Raw genomic sequence first — 24766 nt, forward strand, 5'->3', positions numbered from 1 at the left:
AGGAAAAGAGCGCCTTTCGCTAATCTGCTTTGATCGGGATAGGATATCGTGTTTGAGTTCTTGTACCTAGGACTTCCACACGACAAGCACTTTGCTGATAGTTGTGCCCCTATCGCACATCAGAGCGCTATAAGGGGGAAAGGGATGGTCTGGAGCATTGGAGCGCGGTGGAGTGACTTCTGAGTACAAGAGTTAATCCTCCTCGCCCCAATGAATTATAACACCCGAATGCCATTCTTAAGGGGTTTACAAGTCTCCCAGGGTGGGTTAAATTAAATTTCTTGCTTGCTTTCCAGTGAGGCACCTGTAACAACAAATGTATTCCCGATGCGTTTTAGCAAATTAAAATTTGGTCAGCACAAATTATCCAAATCCTTAATTCTTAACTTTCTATCAGTGACGTTCCGTGAAGACAACTTAAACCGTTCTATGGAAACCGTTGGTTTTCATAGAATTGATTTAATTTGGAGTCTGTGAAAACCGTCACAGATTCCAAAAATCTATGTTTCCTTTCTTTTTCAATTTACTTCTGTTTCTTTCATTATAATCTCTTTTTTAATTAATTTTGTGACCTTAAATATTATACACAAACTACTTTTCTACTGCATTTGACAGGGTTTAACACATTTTTTTCTTTTTCAGGTTATAATAGTACCTCATTCGCACAATGACCCAGGTTGGTTGAAGACCTTTGAGAACTACTTCCATTCGTCTTCAAGACAAATAATGAACAATATGGTAGCTAAATTGCAACAATACAAAAATCTTACTTTTATGTGGTCTGAAATTTCGTTTTTGAACGCTTGGTGGGAGGAGGCTCATCCCAGTAAACAAAGGGCTTTAAAAGATTTTGTTCATTCTGGAAGATTAGAAATTACTACAGGTGGATGGGTTATGACGGACGAAGCTAATTCACATGTGTATGCTATGGTTGACCAGCTAATCGAAGGTGAGTAAAAATATTTTACGAAGTATTTTTTTTAAATTGCTTATTTAATTCCTTTTCTTGCGAAAACACGATTTGTCTGTTCTTATGGTCTGTTCTGTCAACCATCCATTATCATATATTAACGATCAGAAGCAGTGTGTGAATAAATAATTGTGTTAATACCGTGCAAATACGTCTGTGGAATGCTAAAAATAAAATACTAAATTTTATATCTACATGTTTTACCACAAAGTAAGTACAGCAAGAATAACGTACCTAGATAATCATGAATGAAGAAGTCTGGCGAAGACTTTCAAAAGAAATAGACCTTAATAGTGAGATAAATATATGAAAACTAAAACATAAAATATTTCTAAAATATGGATACTAAAATCGAGTATTTCCTCCTCGAGCTCGATTAACCGCTCTCATCCTTTCTAGCATAGACTGGATCAAAGCAGAAATCTCGGTTTGCAGTATTTGTTCCCACTCGTTTATTAGCGCCTGTTCTACCGCCACCAGTTGAAAACTTGTTATGATTTTGCCTAACTTCCCTTCCCATAAATGCTCTATCTGGTTAAGGTCTGGAGTTGTAGGTGGTCAGGCTAGTAACTGAATAGGTACCAACATCCGTAAAGTATTGCATTGTTATCCTGGCTATGTACGAGCGAGCATTATCCAGCATTAAGAGAAAAGTGGCACCTACAAAATGCCTATAAGGTAACACATGTTCTATACATTCCCTAATATACTTATCAGCATTAAGGCCACCTGCCCCTACATAACAAGATCTGTATGTGCTTCCAAATAAATGCCGCCTCATACCGTTATGTATCCACCTATAAACTTTACTCTAGGAGTTAAGCAACATTGGGCATGGAGTTCACCAGGACGTCTCCACACTTTTTGGCGACCATCAGGTGAATATCTCGTAAAACAAGATTCGTCTGTAAACCGAACGTTTCTCCAATCATCCATGTCCCAATTTGCTTGAACACGAGATATTTTCAAGTGTTCTATGAGTTTGAAGTGTCTTCGGTGAGCTGTGTCTAATAAAGGGCCTTTAGCAGGTACATAAGATGAGAAGTTTTGTTCTCTTAATTTTCGACGTACAGTGTCAGGTGAAACTACTGTACCATGAACATCTACCAGCTTCCTGGTCAAAGCTGTAGCAGTAACATTCCGCTCTCGAAGCACTTGAATTCTAAGAAACCGATCTTCCATGGCGTTTGTTCCTTGTACAGGTCTAGGTACAGAGTGAGAACCAGTTTGTGCTTTGCGGAACGCCAAGTATATCTTCGATATATCGAATGGATCGCTATTCATTATAAAGAGCAACAGCGTGTGCTACTTGATCTGGCCTCACTACAAATTATTCTTTGGTTTTAAAAACACTTTTCGTTTTGAAAAAAGCTGTCAATCTACACTAAAAACGAGTACGTTTGTAATACTCCATGTAACCTTTTATATTGATTTTTAATTATGTGTTCTTATTGTATGCCATACGATAAATAAAAAAAATTAAAAAATCAGTAATGGTGAACTGTCAGTTTTAGACAATTCAGTCATGGCTTACTTAAAATTTGTAGAAATTTAAACATCTAATTAATAATTTGCTTTGAAAAATGAAAATATCTCAAAAACTAATAAATTTAGACATAGGAAATATTATACGGTGTGGAAACCACTTATGGAATAAAATTGTTTGTGTCCTTATTATAGAAAATAATAAAAAACTCTGGGACACGTTAACTTTTAAATTTAAATGTGCGCCTTTTAAACATAAATTTAAATGTACAGGGTGATCCACGCAAGTCTGGCATAATCCATAATCCTTATTTTTAATGAAACACCCTGTATATTTTTATGTTTTTAAAAGATTCTTAACAACCTGATTTCAACGAACTATATGATGTAGGGTCTATAATGAATAATACAAGGTAAAATTTTGAAATTAATAATTTATCACGTGTTATGGTATTATTTTAAATTAGCTAAATATAGACAATACACTTCTACTCTCAGTGTCAGTATATTAGGGAAAATTTTTGTTTAGTAACCGTGTTAACATTTTTTGTCATGAATAGGTAAAAACTGTCTAGATAGTCTGCTAATTAAACTAAATCGGTAAATAATGCGGATTGTTATCAATCAGTTGTTGGTGTGTTGACATTTTACATTAAAATAATAAATTCCTAATTAAAAGCTAATTTCTTGAAGAAATAAAAATGAAATATTTAACTGAGATCCACCGAATTGAGATTTTAATGATGATCGGTTACGGGGAGAATTGTAGAAGTCAAATTGAAGTAGCAAACTTATTTAATCAGAGGTATCCTTAGTTGTCTAATATTGCACAAGGTACTGTATCTAAAATTTATGCACAATTCAGAGAACTTGGACATGTCAAACCATTAAAAATAAAACCGAACTTCGTTAAAGATGAGGTGAAAGTGGATATTTTGTTAAGTGTCGCAGAGGATCCAACGTCAAGTTCACGTCAAATTGCACGTCAAAATAATGTGAGTCACACAGCTGTCCTAAGGTGTCTCCATGAAGAAAAACTTCATCCATATAAATTGACTTTTGTGCAGGAGCTAACAGAAGACGATCCAGATCGTAGAATGGATTTCTGCGTAAGAATGATGGATAAAATTAACACAAATGAAATAGCTCTTGGCACAATTCTTTTTTCTGATGAATCAACATTTACATTGAACGGAGAGGTAAACCGACAAAACTGTAGATATTGGTCAGCGGAGAATCCTCATTGGATGCGTAAGACACACACAGTATCCTTAAATGTTGAATGTTTAGGCAGGTATTATAGGAGATCATATTATTGGTCCTATATTTATAGATGGTAATTTGACAGCGGAAAAATATTTAATCATGCTGAGACGATGTTCTTCCTCAGTTGGCTAACTTATATCCCAATCCAATAGATCCGACCCTACCGCATGAAACTGTCTGGTTCCAGCAGGATGGTGCAACACCCAATTATGCTTTAATGGCGAGAAATTACTTGAATGAAATCTTGGTCTGCCACTATGATATACAACTCTATAACATCCTAACTAATTTTGTAATATAAACATCAAAGTTGACTACAATTTTGTGTGTGTGTGTGTGTGTGTGTGTGTGTGTGTGTGTGTGTGTGTGTGTGTGTGTGTTTGGTGAGTTGGCTTGGAAACTAGTCCTTTAGCCACAGAATTGTAATGTAAGATATTAGTTTTTAAATAATGTAACCAACTTTAAATAAAAAGTTACATATTAGTTCGTATACTTCTCTACTATCTAAGGAGAGTAAATGGGTGATGTTTATGGGAGTCTGAATTTTAAGTTCTGATAGTTTTGAATACAGCTGATCTGTTTCATACCTATGTTTATCGCACTTAAAAAGAATATGGTTGATGTCACATTGTGATATATTATCTATGACTACAATTTTTGTTATTAACTTTTATTGCTATCTATTATTCTAGCGGATCTACTGAGCTATATCAAACTAATCAATCACCCTGTCATCATCATCCAGTCTCAAAATTTCACTGCTGAACATAGGCCTCTTCTCTTGTCTTCCCTTAGTGTCCATTCCAATAACCTCTTTGTCCATCGCCCATCTGTCATTCTGGCTATGTGTCCTGCCCATCACCATTTTAGTCTGGCTATCCCTTCGATGACGTTAGTCACCTTGGTTCTTCTCCTGATCTCTTCGTTTTTTATTTTGTCCCGCATTCCTAATCTGGATTGCTCAATTCTTCTCTGTGTGGCCATCAGCTTGGTAACCGAGGCTTTTGTTAAGGTAAGTGTTTATGCTCCGTATATCAACACTGGCAGGACGCACTAATCAAATACTTTTCTCTCCAGGCATGTGGGCAGCTCACTTTTAAAAAATTTTTCTCAGTTTTCCATATACTGCCCACCCAGGACCGATTCTTCTCTTCAGTTCATGGGTCTAATTATCCCTTCTTCTTCTTCTTCAAGTGCCATATCCGCGGCGGAGGTCGGCAATCATCATAGCTATTCGGACTTTTGAGACGGCTGCTCTGAAAAGTTCATTTGATGTACATCCGTACCACTCTCTCAGGTTGCGCAGCCATGACATTAAACGCCTCCCTATGCTTCTCTTTCCTTGGGTCTTTCCCTGACTAATCAGTTGGAGCAAGGTGTATTTCTCTCCACGTGTAATATGTCCGAGATATTCTAATTTTCTTGTTTTTATTGAATTTACAATTTCCATTTCTTTGTTCATCCTTCCCAGAACCTCTTTGTTTGTGACGTGTTCTGTCCATGATATTTTCAGAATTCTTCTGTACACCCACAGCTCAAATGATTCCAGTTTTTTTTATTGATATCGCATTCAAGGTCCAAGATTCCATTCCATAAAATAAAGTCGAAAAAACATAGCACCTCGCCAACCTAACTCTTAGTTCCAGTTTTAAATCCCTGGTACATAGAACTCTTCTCATTTTGTTGAAATTTGCTCTAGCCTTTTCTATTCTTATTTTTATCTCCTGATTGTAATCATTTGTGGAGTTAATCATTGTTCCCAGGTATGCATATTTGTCCACTTGTTCGACGTTGGTTTCGTTTATTAGAAGATTCTCGTTATTTCTTTCTGCCATTCCTAATTTCATGTCCTAGGTATTTATATTTACCTACGAGTTCTATTTCTTGCCCAACAATATTGGTGGTCTGGCTGTATACCAAATTTGTCATCATTTTTGTTTTCGAGATGTTTATATTTAAACCTACATTTTCTGTAGCTATAACAAGTTCCTGTACCATCTCTCTTGCAATTCCTAGATCCTCAGCTATTACGTATGACTATATCATCGGCGAAACGTAAGTTGTTTAGATATTCTCCATCTTTTTTTATTCCCTTTGTCAGCCAATCCAAATTCGTAAAAGCATGTTTACGTAGCATGTTTAAGCACCGCATTAACAAGTTTAGGCGACATTAAGTCTCCTTGTCTAACACCCCGCTCTACGCTCTATTTTTATGTCATTACTAGTAGTATGTATTTTGACAGTGGTTGTTGCCTGTAGGTACTGACTCGCAAAAGTAACCGGACACGTGAAATTCCATAGTTTTTCCTTTTTATTTTGTTGATTTGCTCTGTATAATAATTAAATATATGTATGAAAATATAAGTAGCTTTTATTCAGTCGTTTGTTATTTTACTTACTTACTTACTTAGTCCTTATGCCTTTCTACCGTTAGGTGTACGGCTTAGGACTTTGTTATTTTAAACAGTTAAAAAGTGTAATTTTTTGTGGATGAAAAGAAAGTTTTTGTTTAAGTGCTCTGGATAAATCGAATATTTACTTATTGCTTGTTAAATTAATTGTACTCATTTTTGGTGTAGATTGACAGTTTTTTTTTCAAAACGAAAGAATAATTTGTAGTGAACCCAGATCAGGTAGCACACGCTGTTGCCCTGTATAATGATTATAGATCGATTCGATATATCGAAGATTAAGTCAATAATTTAATGTATTCTTTTTGGTATATCAATAAATTTTTAATATTTTGCATCCAGTCACATCAGTGGCGTGCGATGCGCAACTACGTATTTAGATAAGTATACGTAAAATTTACATGTTTTTATCTTATAAAAACAATATTTTTTTTAATTTTACAATGGTGTACGGTATTACATCTTTTATTCAAACGTAAATAACAACGAAAATAAATAATTATTGTACATATATATCATCATCATCATCAACTAGCCTCTAACGTCCACTACTGAACATAGGCCTCTCGCATGCTTTTCCACTTAGTACGATTTTGCGCCATCTGAATCCAATTTGTAGTCACTCTGTTTATGTCACCTGTCCATCTCGTTGGGGGTCGATTTCTGTTAGCTTGTATTCGGGGTCTCCATTCCAAAATTCTTTTTGTCCACCGGTCATCAACTGATCTTGCTACATGTCCTGCCCAGTTCCACTTTAGTGTTGTTATCTTTTCAATAACGTCTGCTACTCCTCATCTTTTGCGTATAGTAGCATGCGGTATTCTATCATGTAGAGAAATCCCTAACATTATTCTCTCCATTGTCCTTTCCTCAACTTGTAGTTTACTCACTGTTGTTCTTGTGTCTGTGTTAGGGTTTCTGCGCCGTAGGTCATCACTGGCAAAACACACTGATTAAATACTTTTCTTTTCAGACACATTGGAATCTTAGACCTAAAAATATCCTTCATCTTTCCAAATGCAGCCCAAGCGAGGTTTTCTTCGTTTCTCGATTGTTTGGTTGTCTCGACTTATTCTGATCTTATGGCCCTAGTATTTATAGGAGTCAACTGGCTTAATATATTTGTCTTCGACTGAGATGTTTTTGTTGTGGACTAAATTTGTCATAAATTGTGTTTTTGAAAAATTTATTTTAAGACCAACTCTTTTTGTGGCAGTATGAAGTTTTTAGAGCATTATCTGTGCCTGATCAAAGCTGTCTGCAATAAGAACGATTTAATCTGCAAATTTAAGGTTATTTAAAAATTTTCCATCTACATTGATGCCCTTTTCGTTCCAATCTATTGTTTTACAAGCGTATTCTAGCAAAGTTGTAAATAATTTAGGAGACATGTTGTCTCCTTGCCGAACGCCTCTTTCAATACGAAAGGTCATAGTGTCTTCATTAAGTCTTGCACAGGCTGTAGCATGCTGATAGATGTATCTGATGAGGGATATGTATCGGTTATCTATTCTACATTGTGTTAGAGCTTGGATCATTTCACTTTGATTGACCGTATCAAATGCTTTTTCAAAGTCGACAAAGACAAGTATCAGGGGTCTATTATATTCAATGGTTTTTTCAATCAACGACTTAATGGTTTGCAAATGATCATTTGTTCCGTATCCAGCTCTAAATCCTACTTGCTCGCAAGGTTGACAGAAGTCTAGTTTTGATGTGAACCTATTACTTATTATCTTCATAAACAACTTATAAACGTGAGATAACAAGTTAATAGGTCAATAGTTCTTTAGCTCTGTTATATCTTCCTTTTGTGCATGACTACTATAACAGCTTTATTCCACTGAGATGGTGTAACCTTTTTTGAAAGGCATAAGTTATATAATTGTGTCAATGCTTACAATACCGTCTTTCCTCCTGCTTTAACTGCCTCAATAACGATTTGGTCATCACCAGCTCCTTTATTGTTTTTCATTCGATTTAATGACTTTGAGACTTCTTCGATTGTTATTTTTGGGATATCCTCTGAACCCACATTCTGGACTTTTCTCAACTTGGTGCCGTCTTTCTTACCCCTTTCTCTATATAATTCTGTATAAAATTCTTCAACTACCTTAATTATCTTAATCTGCGAGCTTAACAATATTCATTTTACCTAGAGCTTGACATCTCTTCAGCATCTTTAAACTTTTATTTTCCTCGACAACCGTTGTAATCTTTTTTGTGTTATATTGTCGTATGTCCTTTCTAACTGCTTCTAGGATTTGAATTGCACTTTTTCTCAGCGTTCTTAATACTGCGTACATATATATATATATATATATATATATATATATATATATATATATATATATATATATATATATATATATATATATATAAAGCGGTCAGAAATTCACCCAAATTCTAGTCCGGTAAACATACTGGACTATAGCAAGGAAGTGTTAAAAAATGTTTCGTTTCTCTGTTTGAATAATTATCAAATTTGATTATTGTCCAAACAGGACAGATTGTAAATCTATACTTGGAAAATAAAAAAAATTAATCAAAATTGTTAGCAATAATTCAACCGTATCGTTTCAAGAACAAAATATGATTGAAATGTCAGATGTTGGTACTTGAGATTTCTTTCCTAGATGACGTAGTTACCCTACCGGACAAACAGTGTGACTTTTCGTCCTAGCCCTTTATATAGATAGGCAAAAAATAGTTTCTACCATTTTATGCATAAATGGCTGTTCTATATTTTGTATTTATTTGTTGTTAATTATTTTCGAAACGCTAGTAAAAACTAGTGTTTCATTCGTAAATTTCATCCAAAATGTCGACCAACGTGATTGAATCAAAATTCACATAGATTCGTTTTAAATTTAATAAATTAATCTAATATTTGAATTGCTATGTCATTTCTACAGCCAAATTCAATATACCTATGTATTTAGATTAATGTACCTAGTATTGATTGTCTTTTTGGAGTAAAATTCGGAGATCGTCTTACATCTAATCGACCTCTCAGACACCGTTCAACGTTGAAACTGTCTACCGTGAGTACTAATTACTTAATTGAATAATACAGGTATGGGTATTAACGTAATCCTATTGTAGTAAGTAATAATTTTATTCAAGGTCGTTGGTTAACATTACAGAGATCATTAATTTGTCTATGCCAATGAATAGATTAATAACACCATTTTAGTGTATATAATTTCACAGTGTGCCATATTTCTATTTGGTATTAAAAAAATATATAAATTGAACCTGAATTTTTTAACTTAGCAAAGATAAAGAAAAAAATGTAGTTTACAGTTTTTAAAGAAGGTATTAATTTTCCAACTAATTTCTTTCACTTATATCTCTTAACAAATCACCGCGATATAGAGTGTAGAATAAAAAATTGTTTCGCAATCGAGACTGAGTAATAAATCAAAATTTTAAATAAATTTACGGCAAGGGCGGCTCATAAAATATGTATTTTAATAAAGCCTGCTGCTAAAAATGGTTCGAATCTAAGACTTTTACCTGAGCCCACCGGTATTAAGGAAATATAACAATCTCTGACCCTTATTAACAATAGCCGATTCTTATTTTAATCCCTACGCCCTCTGACGGGCGTACTTTTGGGAATACACTCACATCAGCAGCAACATTTTACTACGGATCAGCAGTACTAAAACCATAAAACAGATAAATAGATCATGAAAGTTCGAGCCCCCACTTACTAAAATTTACAAATTCGAGGGTAGGGCTATAGGTGGACGTATGTACTGCATACCCTCTCCTATCTCGATTCTGTTTAGAAATGTATGATAGTTGAGCCACGGTCTGAAGATGACGTGGTAAAAGACGAAATCCAGTTTTTTGTCAAACGGAACGTGCACTGCACTGTTGGGGGTATGGTGTGGAGTGCCATCGCTTATGGTTCAAGGTCACATATAATCTTCCTCAGAAGAAAGATCTTCAGGCGCTCCAACATCCAATTTTTGAGCAGGATAATGCAAAGACACATATTACGAGAATCATCATAGAAGTTTTTGAACAGGCTGGTGTCAATCTTTTGCCCCATCCTCATGGATCACCTGATTTGTACCCAAATAACAACATGTGGGACATGATATCTGCGAATAACATCTGCGAATCTTAAGTAGTGAAGAAAGCGTCCTTCAATATTAAGACCATCTTCATTCCCATTCTTTCTTCTTCTTATAGTACCTATCCGTTCAAGATGTTGTCATTAACGAGGCTATATGTGCTTTGCTGGCAGCTATTCAGAATAGCTACCAGTATTTTCTCAGGTTTCAAAACCAAGAAATTCTTCTATCTTTGCCCTTAAGAACCATGCATATATCTGCTCATTTCTCATAATAGGCTCAAATATTCTAATTTGCAAAACTTGATTGTATAAAGATAGCATTATATCTAAAAAATGATACATTCTTAGCCGACATCCCCTATAGGGGAGAGTTGCCAATATTGTACCATTTAACATATTTCGAATTTTAATTTGAATAATATACATCATATTTAACTGAGCGATGTATTAGGATAAATAATAAACATTTACACACATGATAATTTTTGTAATTTGATATCATTGATTTGACTGTTAAAAAAGTATGTTTTCCTGGTAGGTTTTAAGTGGTACAATTTAGAAAACTAGTTGCCTTTATTGTACCATGGGTTTCCTTACTTACGTAACCGTAGTAACCTATATAGAGAGATCAGTATATAGTAAAATAAATTTTAGTGTGAATACCGTTAATCATGTTTTAATACAATTTATTTTCCAATATCAGAAATTATTTGATACAGTTTGAATGTACATAATATTTTTATTTACATTCAAAGCAAAAAAAAGTTTGGGTTCCAGGTTTGACTCCTGCAAAAGATCGTGGCTCCATGAACGGCATTTGGTGTATTGGATCATGTCTTCAAATCTTTTTTCTTCGCAAATTGAACTGATTTGAGCTTGACGCGGCATTTAGAAGAACAGACTGTAGGATTTTCACATTTCAAGTTTTTCTTGACAGCTTCTTTGTTCCGTTTAAGACTAGTTTTCCCTTCTATTTTTATTTTTGGAACACTTACAAGTTTCTTGGACTTACAAAAGGTTGGTTTCTTTCTTGGTTTCTTTCTTATAAAACCATTACCTTTTGTGCTGTTCCCTCTTGGATTTTGGATGAGGCTTCGGTATCGGCGAAGTTGAATCAATTGAAATGTTAAGTTTTGGACTTGCTTCACGAGTTTTTAGTAGGCCTAGTGGGTGTAGTAGTCGTAGCTAAACTTTCTTTAGGACTAGGTAGTTCAGGCCAGATTATTTCGTACTCTACATTAGCTCCTATTGTAGACCCAAGTGGTTCCTTGTTTGCCTCATTAGACTTTTCATTTTCACCATCTTCCCGAGTTTCACTGCCTTCATGGTCATTAAAATTTTCAGCCGCACAAAAGTCATGATCTTTGAAGACCATGCGACCAACAAACTCCACTATTTCGAAAACCATTGACTGCAATTTCAATGCTTGCTGCTCTCCCATAAGCTTCAGAAATCAATCCAGCTACGTAAAGTTGTGTAACACGTAATCCAGGGTTAGAACGAAGCCACTTTTTAACTGATTGAGTGTAGTAGCCTTTGAAAGGCTCAAAGATTGAAGCCATTTTACAAAGGTAAATTCCTGAAGCACTCGCACAGCAAACAACTGTCGTGTTGACTCTAAGTTCTCCACTGGACACTGGCCCAACTTGCCTTTTACCTTTTTGTAGGAGAACCTTTTGGCATTTGTTCTGCACCGTGCTGACACAAGTTTCGTCAACGTTAAATATGCAAGCTGCATCAATATTATTCTCGTCAACAATTTTTTCCAGAAGGTCGAAAAATACGTTCCTTTTGTGCGCATCATGGACGTTGCTTGAGGTTCTTTTAGTGAGATTATATCCTTATGACGAGCTTTGAAAGCATAAAACCACTTCTTTCCTGCTATTTGGGATTCTTTATTAAAATTATGTGGTATTTGATTTCTCTCGACGATTTGAAATGCAACGCCAAACATCAACGTCTCCGGTTTCAAAATGTGATTAACTAGCTCCTTCCCCACTGCTGTTGGTAACACACTGCCTCGGCCAAAAGCCTTTGTTTCTTTATTTGCCTTGACATTGGTCCTCTTAAGTGACGGAGCAAGATAGGCTTAGAGACTCCATACTACCTGCGGAATTTATTTAATTACATGTGTCCATTACGAAATGTTTGACGAGCCCGGCTCATATCGTTCACATTCCAAGTCTCATATTTTACTTTGGGCATCAAACACACAAAAACGGTAGGCGTTATTTATTTATTTTTGAAAACAAGTAGGTCTTAAATGCCCAATGGTATCTAAAATTGTACCGGTACAATATAGGCAACTCGGCGTTGTACAACATGGGAAACTTGCACTTTATGTAAATAAACTAGGATTACTAACATAAAAATGGTCCGGCAAAAAGAAGCAACTTAGTTTTATACAACTAAATACATGCTTTTCTTGTATTTATGAATCAAAATGGTTTGCACATACCTTTACAGATGTTGTAACCTTACGTATGGAACTAGAAAACTATACCGAAACACCATGAAGTACAAAAAATTGATAAAACAAAATCGATAAATGTGAACGTTGTAAAACTTCAGTACCCAACTCTAGGTAGTAACTAAATCCATTAAACGACATAAGAGCGCTCTGGCTTCCTCATAAAGGATAAATACAACCTCCTCCTAAGTGCCTTCTCTGTTGAGGTTGGCGATCAATATGGCAAATTTCCCTCTATTCTGGGCTTGATAAATTAATTCATTTCCTTTTGTGTGGGTCCAATCTCTGATGCTTCGTAGCCAAGATTTTTTCTTTCGTCCTATGCCCCTTTTACCTTCAATCTTGCCTTCTAATATTACCTGGAGCTGCTCAAATTCCCTGTGGCGCATTATGTGTCCTAGATATGACGTCTTTCTAATTTTGATAGTATTGACCAGATGAGGGCGTGTGTTCATTGCTCTCAGTACTTCTTCAGACAGAATAACCAACGAAGACATCAGGAGAAGAACCGGAGTGACTGACATCATCGAGAAGATAGCCAGACTAAAATGGAGATGGGCAGGACACATAGCCAGAATGACAGATGGGCGATGGACAAAGAGGTTATTGGAATGGAGGCCAAGGGAAGACAAAAGAAGCGTCGGTCGACCACCTACAAGATGGACTGACGATTTAAGAAAACTCAATAAAAACTGGATGAGAGCGGCGCAAGATAGACGGGGTTGGAAACATGAGGAAGAGGCCTATGTTCAGCAGTGGACTCTTGAGGCTGGATGATGATGAGTACTTCTTCATTCGTAGTTCTGCTGGTCCAGCTTATTCTTAGCATTCGGCGATACATCCACAATTCAAATGAATTTAATTTGTTGACGTCATACTGCTTTAATGTTCAGGTCTCACAGCCATATAGTAATAGAGACCACACATAACACTTTAGTGTTCTCAATCTTATTGAGACTGATAGCTTGGGGTTACAAGCTGTGTGGCCTCTATTGTACCACCGTTGTATTATAAATACAACGGTGGTACAATATTTGTGCTGGTACAATTTCAGCTACTTTACCCTAAGTACCTAATAGTAAAATACAAAGTAAACTGCAGAGAAGAAAATATGTTAAAGATATTCTGTACTTACCTATTACAGTAGTATTTGCCTATACATAAGTTTAAAAAAGCAAATGGAAATAACAATTATTATTGCGATATGTTGATTCTTTATTCGCATTTGAAGTTCCGGTCATTTAAATTAGAAATAATACACAACGAACTGCAGTTAATCAAGCTAATGGTTTAATTACCATTGATTGAGACCGTTTGTTAACGAATTTAAAAGATAATGAATAATTAGTCTGTACGTTGTGAATTTTGCATATACGGATTTCAATTGTCAATTTCCGGTGATTTCGTAGCTATTGGCTTATAGAGAGGAGTGAACTGTAAATTTATTCTAAGCATATTATGATATAAAATTCGATAACGTGTTCTTTTAAAATTAAATTTTGTCACGCTATTTATTGCGTATGCCCAAATTCAAATATGGTACATAGAATAACATCTTATATATATATATATATATATATATATATATATATATATATATATATATATATATATATATATATATATAACTGTTTTGGATGGGTTGGAGTCAATAATAGGGCTATTGGTTAACTATTTTTTTTATTCTCGAGCTTTCAATTGTGTTTACAATTATTATCAAGAGCTAAAAAAGACAAAATACTTACAAGGTTGAACTAAAAAGAAAAAACAATTTTTGTTAACTTACCAAATAAAAATTAGTTTGGTAAGTAAAAATCACTGCTTACATGTTCAAAATATTTAATACAAAAATGCTTTTATCTAATAAATGTTTCCCTGAAAAATTTTTATAATTTTGAAAACATTTTTTTTTTTTTTTAATATAAGAATAATTGAATTTATAAATAAGTTCAAATAGCAACCAATTACAAATAGCCTCAATGTCATAAATGCCAACATAAAATTTTTATTTTTGACAATTATATTGCCAAAAGTAAAACTTCGTTTAGAGACCATCTGCTGTAAACTTGAAGCACGGTTTTTTGAAGAAAATCTTAACAATTTGTCGATTTTGTCCATCGAAAGTAGGAGAGAGGTTCTGTCAAACTCATTTGAGGTTGAGGGTTGAGGCTATCTTCGGTTTCCGTGATTGGCTTTTGTGGAGAGAGGTTGTATTATAATAGTTCTGTTCCTATCTTTATAAACTTTAATTTAATTTTTAGTTGTATATAAATAATTTTTATTGTTTAAAATCAATTGGAAAAAAAAAGATTTAAAGAGGTTTAATAATGGGGGATAGCACAGGGGGGGTTGGTCCTCCTAGTGTTGAGATGGTAATAAGTAAGAGAGATGATTCAGATATAGAATGTAATATAAATTTAGACAAAACATTTGTAGGAAATAATGATAATTCGGAGACCACTAATCAACATGAGAGTAAAAAAGACAAAAAACAGTATTCTTATCAGTATACCGACACTGGCCCATTTGAGGTCTATATGGAATCAAAAAACAATAACGTCGGAAATTATAGTTTTTTAAAGCTAGCAAAATATATACATGATAAGAAAATTGAGAATATACAAAAAATTAATAAAAAGGGTAAAAACCGAATTAGCGTTATTTTTAAGAAATGGGAATGTGCTAATAAATTTGTTTCAAATATAGAGATTAAAAATGATGGATATGAACTCTTTATTCCTGCTAATAAAGTAACTTGTAGGGGTGTAGTAAATAATGTTGATGCAAGTATTTCTGATGTTGAATTAATTAGTTTTTCGGGTACATCCTCAGTAAATATTAAAATTTTGGAGGTAAGACGTTTTAAAAGAAAATCAAAATATGATTTAGGCAAATACATAAATACAGAGACAGTTGCTTTTACCTTTTCAGGAAAACAAATTCCAAAAGAGGTTTCTATATATGGGATTCCCTTTAGGGTAAAGCCATATATGATTCCGGTGGTTCAATGCTATCATTGTTTTCGTTTTGGCCATACAAAAAATCAATGCAGAGGGGATAAAAAATGTAAAAATTGTGCTGATAAAGCACATGAAGGTGAATGTATGATGAAATGTCTCCATTGTAGTAGTAATTTTCATGTCAGTACTTTTAAAGAGTGTCCTGAATATGTCAGACAACAGAATATTAAAGCTGTTATGTCATTAGATAATCTCTCTTATTTTGAGGCAAGTGAAAGGTATCCATATGTCTCCAATAAAAAGTTATCAAAAGACAATACATTTAGAGTAAGCCAGGACGAATTTCCACCTCTATCAAATCAGGTTAATACACCTGACAGAATTCCAATTAATGAGCGATGGATAGAAAATATTCGAAGTAACCCAGAACAGTGGTTTAGCAAAAAAACAGAAAATAGCGGGAACAAAAATAAAAGAAAAATTAACGAGTCAAATAAAACTTATGACAGAGAGCTTCACAATCAGAATTTAATATCTCCAAATGGCAGATTTGAAGAAAAAACCTTCTCTGTTAGTTCTAAAATTCCTATCCCTGGATGTTCACGTACAGAACAACTAGAGAGGGAAACGGAAAAAATATTGAATGAAATACTAAAAAAACTGAATTGGAGACATAAGGAAGACCTAATCACCTACTTGAACAAGCTAATTACACATGAAACTTCAACAAATAGAAAATTATTAGATCTAGATGGATCCCAAGAATCCATACATCCTACAATGGAACATAAAAAGTTTAAACAGTAATTATAATAGTTTAAAGATTTTTATACACGATTTTAACCCTAAAGTAATATTATTAAATGAAACATGGTTAAAAATAAATCATCATTTTTATTTAAGAGGGTATAAAATACATCGATTGGATAGATTAGATGGTTATGGTGGTATTGCTACTGCTGTTGATAATAGTTTGGATCATAAAGTAGTATATACTTATAACAATAATAATAGTAAAATTCAAATTTTAGCAGTTAAAATAATTGATTGGGACATAACAATAATTAATATTTATATTCATCCTGGGGTAAAAATAGATTTAAATGGATGGGTTGGGCGAATAGAAAAAATCAGAGGCAATAAAATTATAATGGGTGATCTGAATGCACATAATGCACTTTGGGGAAGTCAGGTAACTACTAATGCTAATGGAAGAATAATTGCTGACTCTCTAGAGGATTTGGATCTAGTTTGTTGCAATGATGGAAGATCCACACGGATTACACTCCCAGGTCAGAATGCTTCAGCAGTAGATCTAACACTAATCTCCTCGGAAATAGTGAACAGATGTCAATGGGATGTGTTAGAGGACTCGGGTGGTAGTGATCATTTCCCAACGATGTGTAAAATCCAGACACAAATTCAACATACATCTATCCAAAAAAGTTACAAAAGAAACATTAAAAATGCCAATTGGGAAAAATACTGTTCAAAAATAGAAGAACTAATGAAAAGTGGGTGTAAAGAATATAGCACCTTTACGCAAATTATGGAGAAGGTGAGTGATGAAGAAATACCCTTTTTGGAAACAAAAAAGCACACAGGAAAAAAGAAAAGTCCTCCATGGTGGGACACGGAATGCTCAAATTTAATTAAAATGAGGAAAGAAAAAATCAAAAAATACAAAGAAGATGCAAGTACAGATAATTATATAGAAATCAAAAAAATCTTTGCCTATAGTAAAAAAATATTTAAAAATAAAAAAAGAAATAGTTTTAGATGCTTTTGTAATGGACTAAACAGGGACACTCCTCTAGCAGAAATATGGCGAACTGTTAAACAGTTCTCCACATATCAAAATGCAATAATTCCTGCCAAACTTCCCAGCAAACACATAGCTTTGGATATATTAAATAAATTGGGAATTGATATAACAGATCCAGAATTTACTGTTATCCAATCCAATGACAATGTGGAGGACATTTCCAGAGAGGAAATAATAAGTGTCATTAAAAAAAAGGATAAGGCTACTGGCTTAGATCTAATAACATATAGTATGATTGGCAGACTTCCTCAGGTAGCATTAGAATCACTGTCAATAATATTTAATCAAATAATGAACAGAAAAGCTGGATTTCCACAAGAATGGAAAAACACTCTTGTTATTCCTTTCTTAAAACCCTATAAAGATCCATTATGTGCAGACAACTATAGAAATATTGCCCTAGAGTCATGTGTGGGCAAAATACTCCAAAATATAATTAAATTAAGAATTGAACAAATAATTGAAAAAAATTGTATATTGAATCCAAAACAGTTAGGATTTAGAAGAAATAAAGGGTGTAACGATAATTTAGCTTTAACAATAAATTATATTAGAACAGGATTTAGTAAAAATTTAAATACAATCGCAATTTTTTTGGATATTAGTAGGGCATATGATACTGTCAATACGTTTTTGCTATATAAATATCTAATAAAGTATGGTATTCCAACAACCTATACAAACCTAATTATGCAATTCTTGCTCAATAGAAATATTTATATTAAAGATAAATCAAACAATATACTAGGCCCAATCCAAGCATCAACTGGATTGCCACAAGGGTCTCCTCTCAGTCCAATATTGTTTAATTTGTACTCTAAGTCTTTACATGATTTAATCAAACCTGAAATGGAGTGCTTCCAATATGCAGATGATTTTGTAATTCTGGTACAAGGGTCAGATATATATAAATCAATTAATTGCTTAAATACTTACTTACAAAAATTACAGGAGTGGTTTGAAACACACAACTTTAAAATCTCAGCACATAAATCAAAAGCAATAATATTTAGAAAAAGAGCTCAAGCTTATAACTTCCCCCACCTTATGTACCAAAACATGGAAATCCCATGGAAAAATGAAATAAAGTATCTGGGGTTCCATCTACAGTGTAACTTGAATATGACAATTCAAATAAATGATATGATAGCTAAAGCAAACAAAGGAATTAATGTTATGAGAGCAATTTGTGGTACAAAATGGGGATCTGACCCAAACATTCTTTTAAGCTTATACAAAGGGATAGTAAGATCTCATTTAGATTATGCAGCCAATCTTTTAAATCCTTGCAGTAAAAGTCTGATGATGAAGTTGGAACAAGTACAAAATGTGGCCTTAAGGATTATAACAGGTTGTCTACGTTCTACACCAATTTTAATATTACAAGCGGAATGTTCAGTATCCACACTAAAAGTTAGAAGGGAAATATTGGCTCATAAGTATATATTGAAACAAATGTCTGAAAAAAATAACATAGTAATAAGAAGTTTAAATAAGTTAAATGAAGCTATAAACGCAAATAACCAATTTTGGAAGAATAAAGCTATACCAGACTACTCATTAGCATATACGGACATACTCAAAAAATCAAAAAATATAATCCGATACAAAATTAATCCCATATATGAAGTAGAAAGAAAAATTCTTTTGTATCCTATTACAATTAATAGCCTAGAATATGAAAAATATGAAATTGAATCTAATGAAATGTTTTTAGCAAAATATGGTGGAATATATAGTAATCATACCTATGTATATACAGATGGATCTATTGACCCACAAACAAACCAATCTGGATTTGGAATTTATATACCACAGATTAATTACAAATTTTCATCAAGGCTCCATAATTACACACAAATCTGTACAACTGAAATGATAGCTATATATAAAGCTATCTCTGTGTGCATTGAGAAGGGGATCATGAAAGCAGTTATCTTTGCGGATTCAAAAAGTGCTTTATCCAAAATTTCCAGTCTCAAATGGGATCAAATGGATTACGTAACCATAATGACAAAAAAACTATTGGTAGAAGCTAATAATATGGGATTCTCGGTAGGAATAGAATGGGTACCTGGACATCAGGGGATTAAAGGTAATGAGGTAGCTGATAGGCTGGCGAATATTGGGAGAGAATTAAGAGTACCATATAGTATAAAAAATGTTAGTACAGATATCTTTTGCGTTACAAAAAAAGACATTTTAACACAATTCTACAATGAATGGCATTCCCAAATTAAAGATAAAGATCCAAACTATTGCAGATTGCAGTGTGATTTCCCCATAAAACCATGGTATGCCAAATGTGGGTATATGGGCAGAAATACCATAACAAATATTAATCGTTTACGTAGTGGACATTGCAAAACTCCTTGCTATCTCTACAAAATAGGTAAAACGGAAACACCGATATGTGAATGCGGAACCATTGGAACAGTGATCCATATCTTCTTTGAATGTCCCATAAACAAACACAAAAATATGGATCTGTATTTAGAACTAATAAAAGCAGGAATAGAGAGTCCAATATCTTTACATAGTATTCTATATAAACCCTCTGAGAAAGTTATAAAAATAATTATTAAATTCATCAAATTTTTTCAAATCGATCTATAAAAAAATTTTTTTTTTTTTTATACTTGTCAAAATAACAAAATAAATCTAGAAAATACTGGAAATATCCTAACATACAAAAATGTACGTCCTTAAAATCCTTAATCCTAACAGAAGGTAGCATCACCCATATACCTAATGTGACAATGTTTGGAAGCTACCCCCAAACGAGAAAAGTCTAATCTAACCTTAAATGAAGAAGATAAACAAATGGAAAAGCTAATCTTTCAGTATCACCCAGTTGTCAATTAGCAGTAAACAGTAACCTTAAATGAAGAAGATAAACAAATAATGGAAAAGCTGATCTTTCAGTATCACCCAGTTGTCAATTAGCAGTAAACAGTAACCTTAAATGAAGAAAATAAATAAATGGAGAAGCTCATCTTTCAGTATCACCCAGTTGTCAATTAGCAGTAAAAAGTAACCTTAAATGAAGAAGATAAACAAATGAAAAAGCTGATCTTTCAGTATCACCCAGTTGTCAATTAGCAGTAAAGTAAACAGAAGTAGAAATTTATCCCTGGTTGTGCATTGCCTAGAGCAAGACGAGCATAACCATACATGTACTGGGTAAATGATTATATAATCGAAACCCAAAAACAAACGAAGAAGAAGAAGAAAACTTCGTTTAAACATTCTTTTTTTTACGAAGTTTTACTTTTGGCAATATAATTGTCAAAAATAAAAATTTTATGTTGGCATTTATGACATTGAAGCTATTTGTAATTGGTTGCTATTTGAACTTATTTATAAATTCAATTATTCTTATATTAAAAAAAATGTTTTCAAAATTATAAAAATTTTTCAGGGAAACATTTATTAGATAAAAGCATTTTTGTATTAAATATTTTGAACATGTAAGCAGTGATTTTTACTTACCAAACTAATTTTTATTTGGTAAGTTAACAAAAATTGTTTTTTCTTTTTAGTTCAACCTTGTAAGTATTTTGTCTTTTTTAGCTCTTGATAATAATTGTAAACACAATTGAAAGCTCGAGAATAAAAAAAATAGTTAACCAATAGCCCTATTATTGACTCCAACCCATCCAAAACAGTTATATATTTGTTCCAAACGAGTCACAAGTACTTCTTTTTTCTTATTCTTATTCTTATATATATATATATATATATATATATATATATATATATATATATTGTTATGATTGTTTATTTTGAGTTCAAACTTAGTTTATTGAGTTTATCTGTGTTCGATGGATTCAAAAGATTTTCTAGTTGTCTTTTATCGGGTGAGAGAAGAAAGGATAATAATACAAATATATTATATTACAAAGATTTACGTTTCTTTATTTTATATGAACGAATAAAACAATTTTTAAATTCTGTCGTTATCTTATCAATCAGCATACAAGAAAATAAATCAAATTATTATGATAATAAGATTATAAAGCTACATACATTTATATTACGTGAAAAACCAATTTTACTTAAAATTTTCTTTACTTGAAAAAAGAAACCACAAAACTTTAAACTTTTGATTAGCCTAACAAAACCTCAGTTCTTAAATTTGAATGCTAATGACCATGATGTCGAAACGATCCTTCACAGATATAAAATTCAATTGTACAAACACTTACAGTTTATTTTCTTCTTGAGTTGTATGTTGGAACATACCCAGAAAAGTCCAGTCTCCTCAAAGATGTGATCTCCCCTCTTTGGCACCTCGGCTCCTTCTTTACGTCTCTGCAAACCTCTTTCAGACTACACAATATACACCTGATTCACTTCTCCAAACTCCGCTACTTATTTATGACACCAGGACCTCCTTTTGTCAACTTGATGCCGTAAGAATACTTTCACATATACTTTATAAAATGCCCACGGTAGATACAAGGACCTCTTTTAATCTACTTGTTATCTCCTTCTTCAAACTATTCACTTCTTTTCGTTACGCCGGTATCCAAACTCACGAACCACACAATATCTTGAGACACACGACTGTTTCCTTTCGATGACCAAAATATGACTAACTTCTCCTCTCTCATGATCGACTCACCAAATTCCCATTTTAAAAACGACCGTCCAATCAAAAAGCTTAAATTGTGTTTATCATGATTTTGGAAAAGCCTAATTTCGGTTTCAGAGAAAACTAAATAGCTTACTTTAAAATTGGTTTTTTTCAATACATCATTTATACATATTTCAAAAGATTAAAATATGGTCATTTAATACTCGACTATACAAACAATGAAAAGATTATTAACTTGCAGGTAAAATGTCTTCTAATTCTAAACAAAGTTTTTTTTGATAATTTTGTTTGCAACGGAAACAGGTCGTTTGCCAAACAAATTTCTATTCTTATCTACACTAAATCTTATCTTAAATTAATATATACATTTTTGTTTATAATGATTTCTTAAAATTTTATTCCGATCGATATTTTATTTATTTTTCTTTGGTTGGGAAAGAAAAAGTATGACAATATATATATATATATATATATATATATATATATATATATATATATATTGTTATGATGTGTTTTTTGTTTGAATGATGAGCAATGAGTATTTTTAATAATATATAGGGTTTTTATCGCGGTTCTCAAAGAATTAGCTTGTAAGTACTTTTTTAAATTATCTTTATTATAACTATTATGAAACACACATATATATCTAACCTAGTCAATGTAAATTTAAAATAAACTATCTTTAAACTGATATTCTTATAAAACTAATTAAATTCTATAGACAATGTAAAATTTAAACAAACTATCTTCAAAATTGAAATTGTTATGACACTAACTAAATTATATTAACAAATTTTTGTACCTTTCTTTCACTGAATGCCTAAATGAACTGTTTTCCACTAAGTATATAGATTCTAATCACCACTGAATGTCTTCGTACTTCAGTTATCCTTGTTTTTTTTTTGTGAAATTACTTTTTCCAATTATCAGCTTCTACCAATCTAAGATATAGTTTTCTTCACCAGCATTTATACACCACCAACCAAACCAGCAAACAGCATTTATATTTATTCTTCTTTTCAATATACCAATATCCAATTATTATAAGTTGATTTATACTAATCTCCAACCACAATATAATTTAATTTCTTCCAATATACTTTTATAATCTTCAATAATTATTTGTGTATAATTATAAATGTGCATTAATTATATGCATAATTTTTAATCTTCATTTAACTCACTATATTAAACAATTTGACTATTTGTACCTGATTCTCTGACTCCAAATAATCTTTCATATTTCTTACTAAACTTTTCTGACTGACTTCTTGAAAATTCTGAACAATTTACTTCACTAAATGTGTCTAATAACTTTCATAATAAACTGGCCTGACTTCTGACTAAAAACTTCCAAAAACTGCTTGACTTCAGACTAAAAACTTAAAACTTCTTAAAACTCTTCTGACTGCACTATCTAAAACTTTTCTGACTAAAAACTTTCAAAAACTGCTTGACTTCAGACTAAAAACTTAAAACTTCTTAAAACTCTTCTGACTGCACTATCTAAAACTTTTCTGACTAAAAACTTTCAAAAACTGCCATCTTGAATCCAAATCACGGGTATTTATATGTTTTTGGATTTCTAGAACCATCTCGTAAGATATCATGTTCTAATTTGTTCTATCAAATACTTGTCTGAATTTTCTGGAACAAACCATTTCGCAAACATGGCCATCTCCGGAGATCCAGAGAATTCCATTCTTTTCTATTAATAATTTTGTTTACATTTAGGCTTTTCAGATCAGAATAAACATTTAAATCATCAAATATATATAAATTAAACACCTCAAACCAACATTATTATTATAACCCCACTTATATTCGTATTATGATTAATTTCTATCTGTCAAATATTTACTGTATAGTTGGTTGCCTAGGCACATGGCTCACTTAACTGTATCTACCACATTATAATTACTAAAATACAACTTTTTTACAATTATTATATGCTAATTTCTTAAAATGCCCTCACATAAATATATTTTTATAAAATTCTCTAGTATATAACTTATTTAAAATAATCAAATACTTTTTTATATCTAATATTATGTAGTATATAACTTATAAATTATTTTCTATAAACCCCAATCGTTACAATATATATATATATATATATATATATATATATATATATATATATATATATATATATATATATATATATATATTATAACACAAAAACATTTTTTTTTATAAATATTAAAAGATATTTATTATTTGAAGAATATCACAATGTTGATGAAGCGAAGGTCCCTTATTATGGGCAGCAATGAACAAAACAGTGTATCCGAGGTAAACCCATTAGATGGGGCTATAAACTACGGGTCGCAACCACAAAACAGGGATATGTCGAGTGGTTTGAACTTTATCAAGGTGCCACCACTCCACTTTCTGATACATACAAGGAATTAAGATTAAGAGCCAGTGGTCAAAAAGTGCAGTCTGATAACCCAGGTTTACTTCACTTTCATTACTATATGAGCTAACAGCAAGAAATTTAAAATACACTGAAACAATTCGATAAAAACCGAGTTTCTGGTTGTCTTTTAAAAAATTCCAAGCTTTTCAAAAAAGTTCAAAGGGGTGTACTTGAATAATACTCACACGTAAAAGACTAAACTATTATAATATTGAACTGTGTTTGCAAATTTAATTTGTTGACTTTATTTATTTACTCTACAAAGAA

The 24766-nt window shown here is 32.5% G+C and overlaps 1 protein-coding gene across 1 annotated transcript in view; it reads left to right on the top strand.

Annotated features, from left to right (window-relative positions):
* alpha-Man-IIb (alpha-Mannosidase class II b) overlaps nucleotides 1–24766 on the top strand; it is a 219654-nt gene that overhangs the window by 118481 nt on the left and 76407 nt on the right. Inside the window, exon 5 of the mRNA XM_072532813.1 lies at nucleotides 643–949. Within this exon, the coding sequence (XP_072388914.1) occupies nucleotides 643–949 (307 nt within the window). The remainder of the gene's footprint in view (nucleotides 1–642; nucleotides 950–24766) is intronic.

Source organism: Diabrotica undecimpunctata, chromosome 5 (assembly GCF_040954645.1).
Source record: "Diabrotica undecimpunctata isolate CICGRU chromosome 5, icDiaUnde3, whole genome shotgun sequence".
Classification (NCBI taxonomy): domain Eukaryota; kingdom Metazoa; phylum Arthropoda; class Insecta; order Coleoptera; family Chrysomelidae; genus Diabrotica; species Diabrotica undecimpunctata.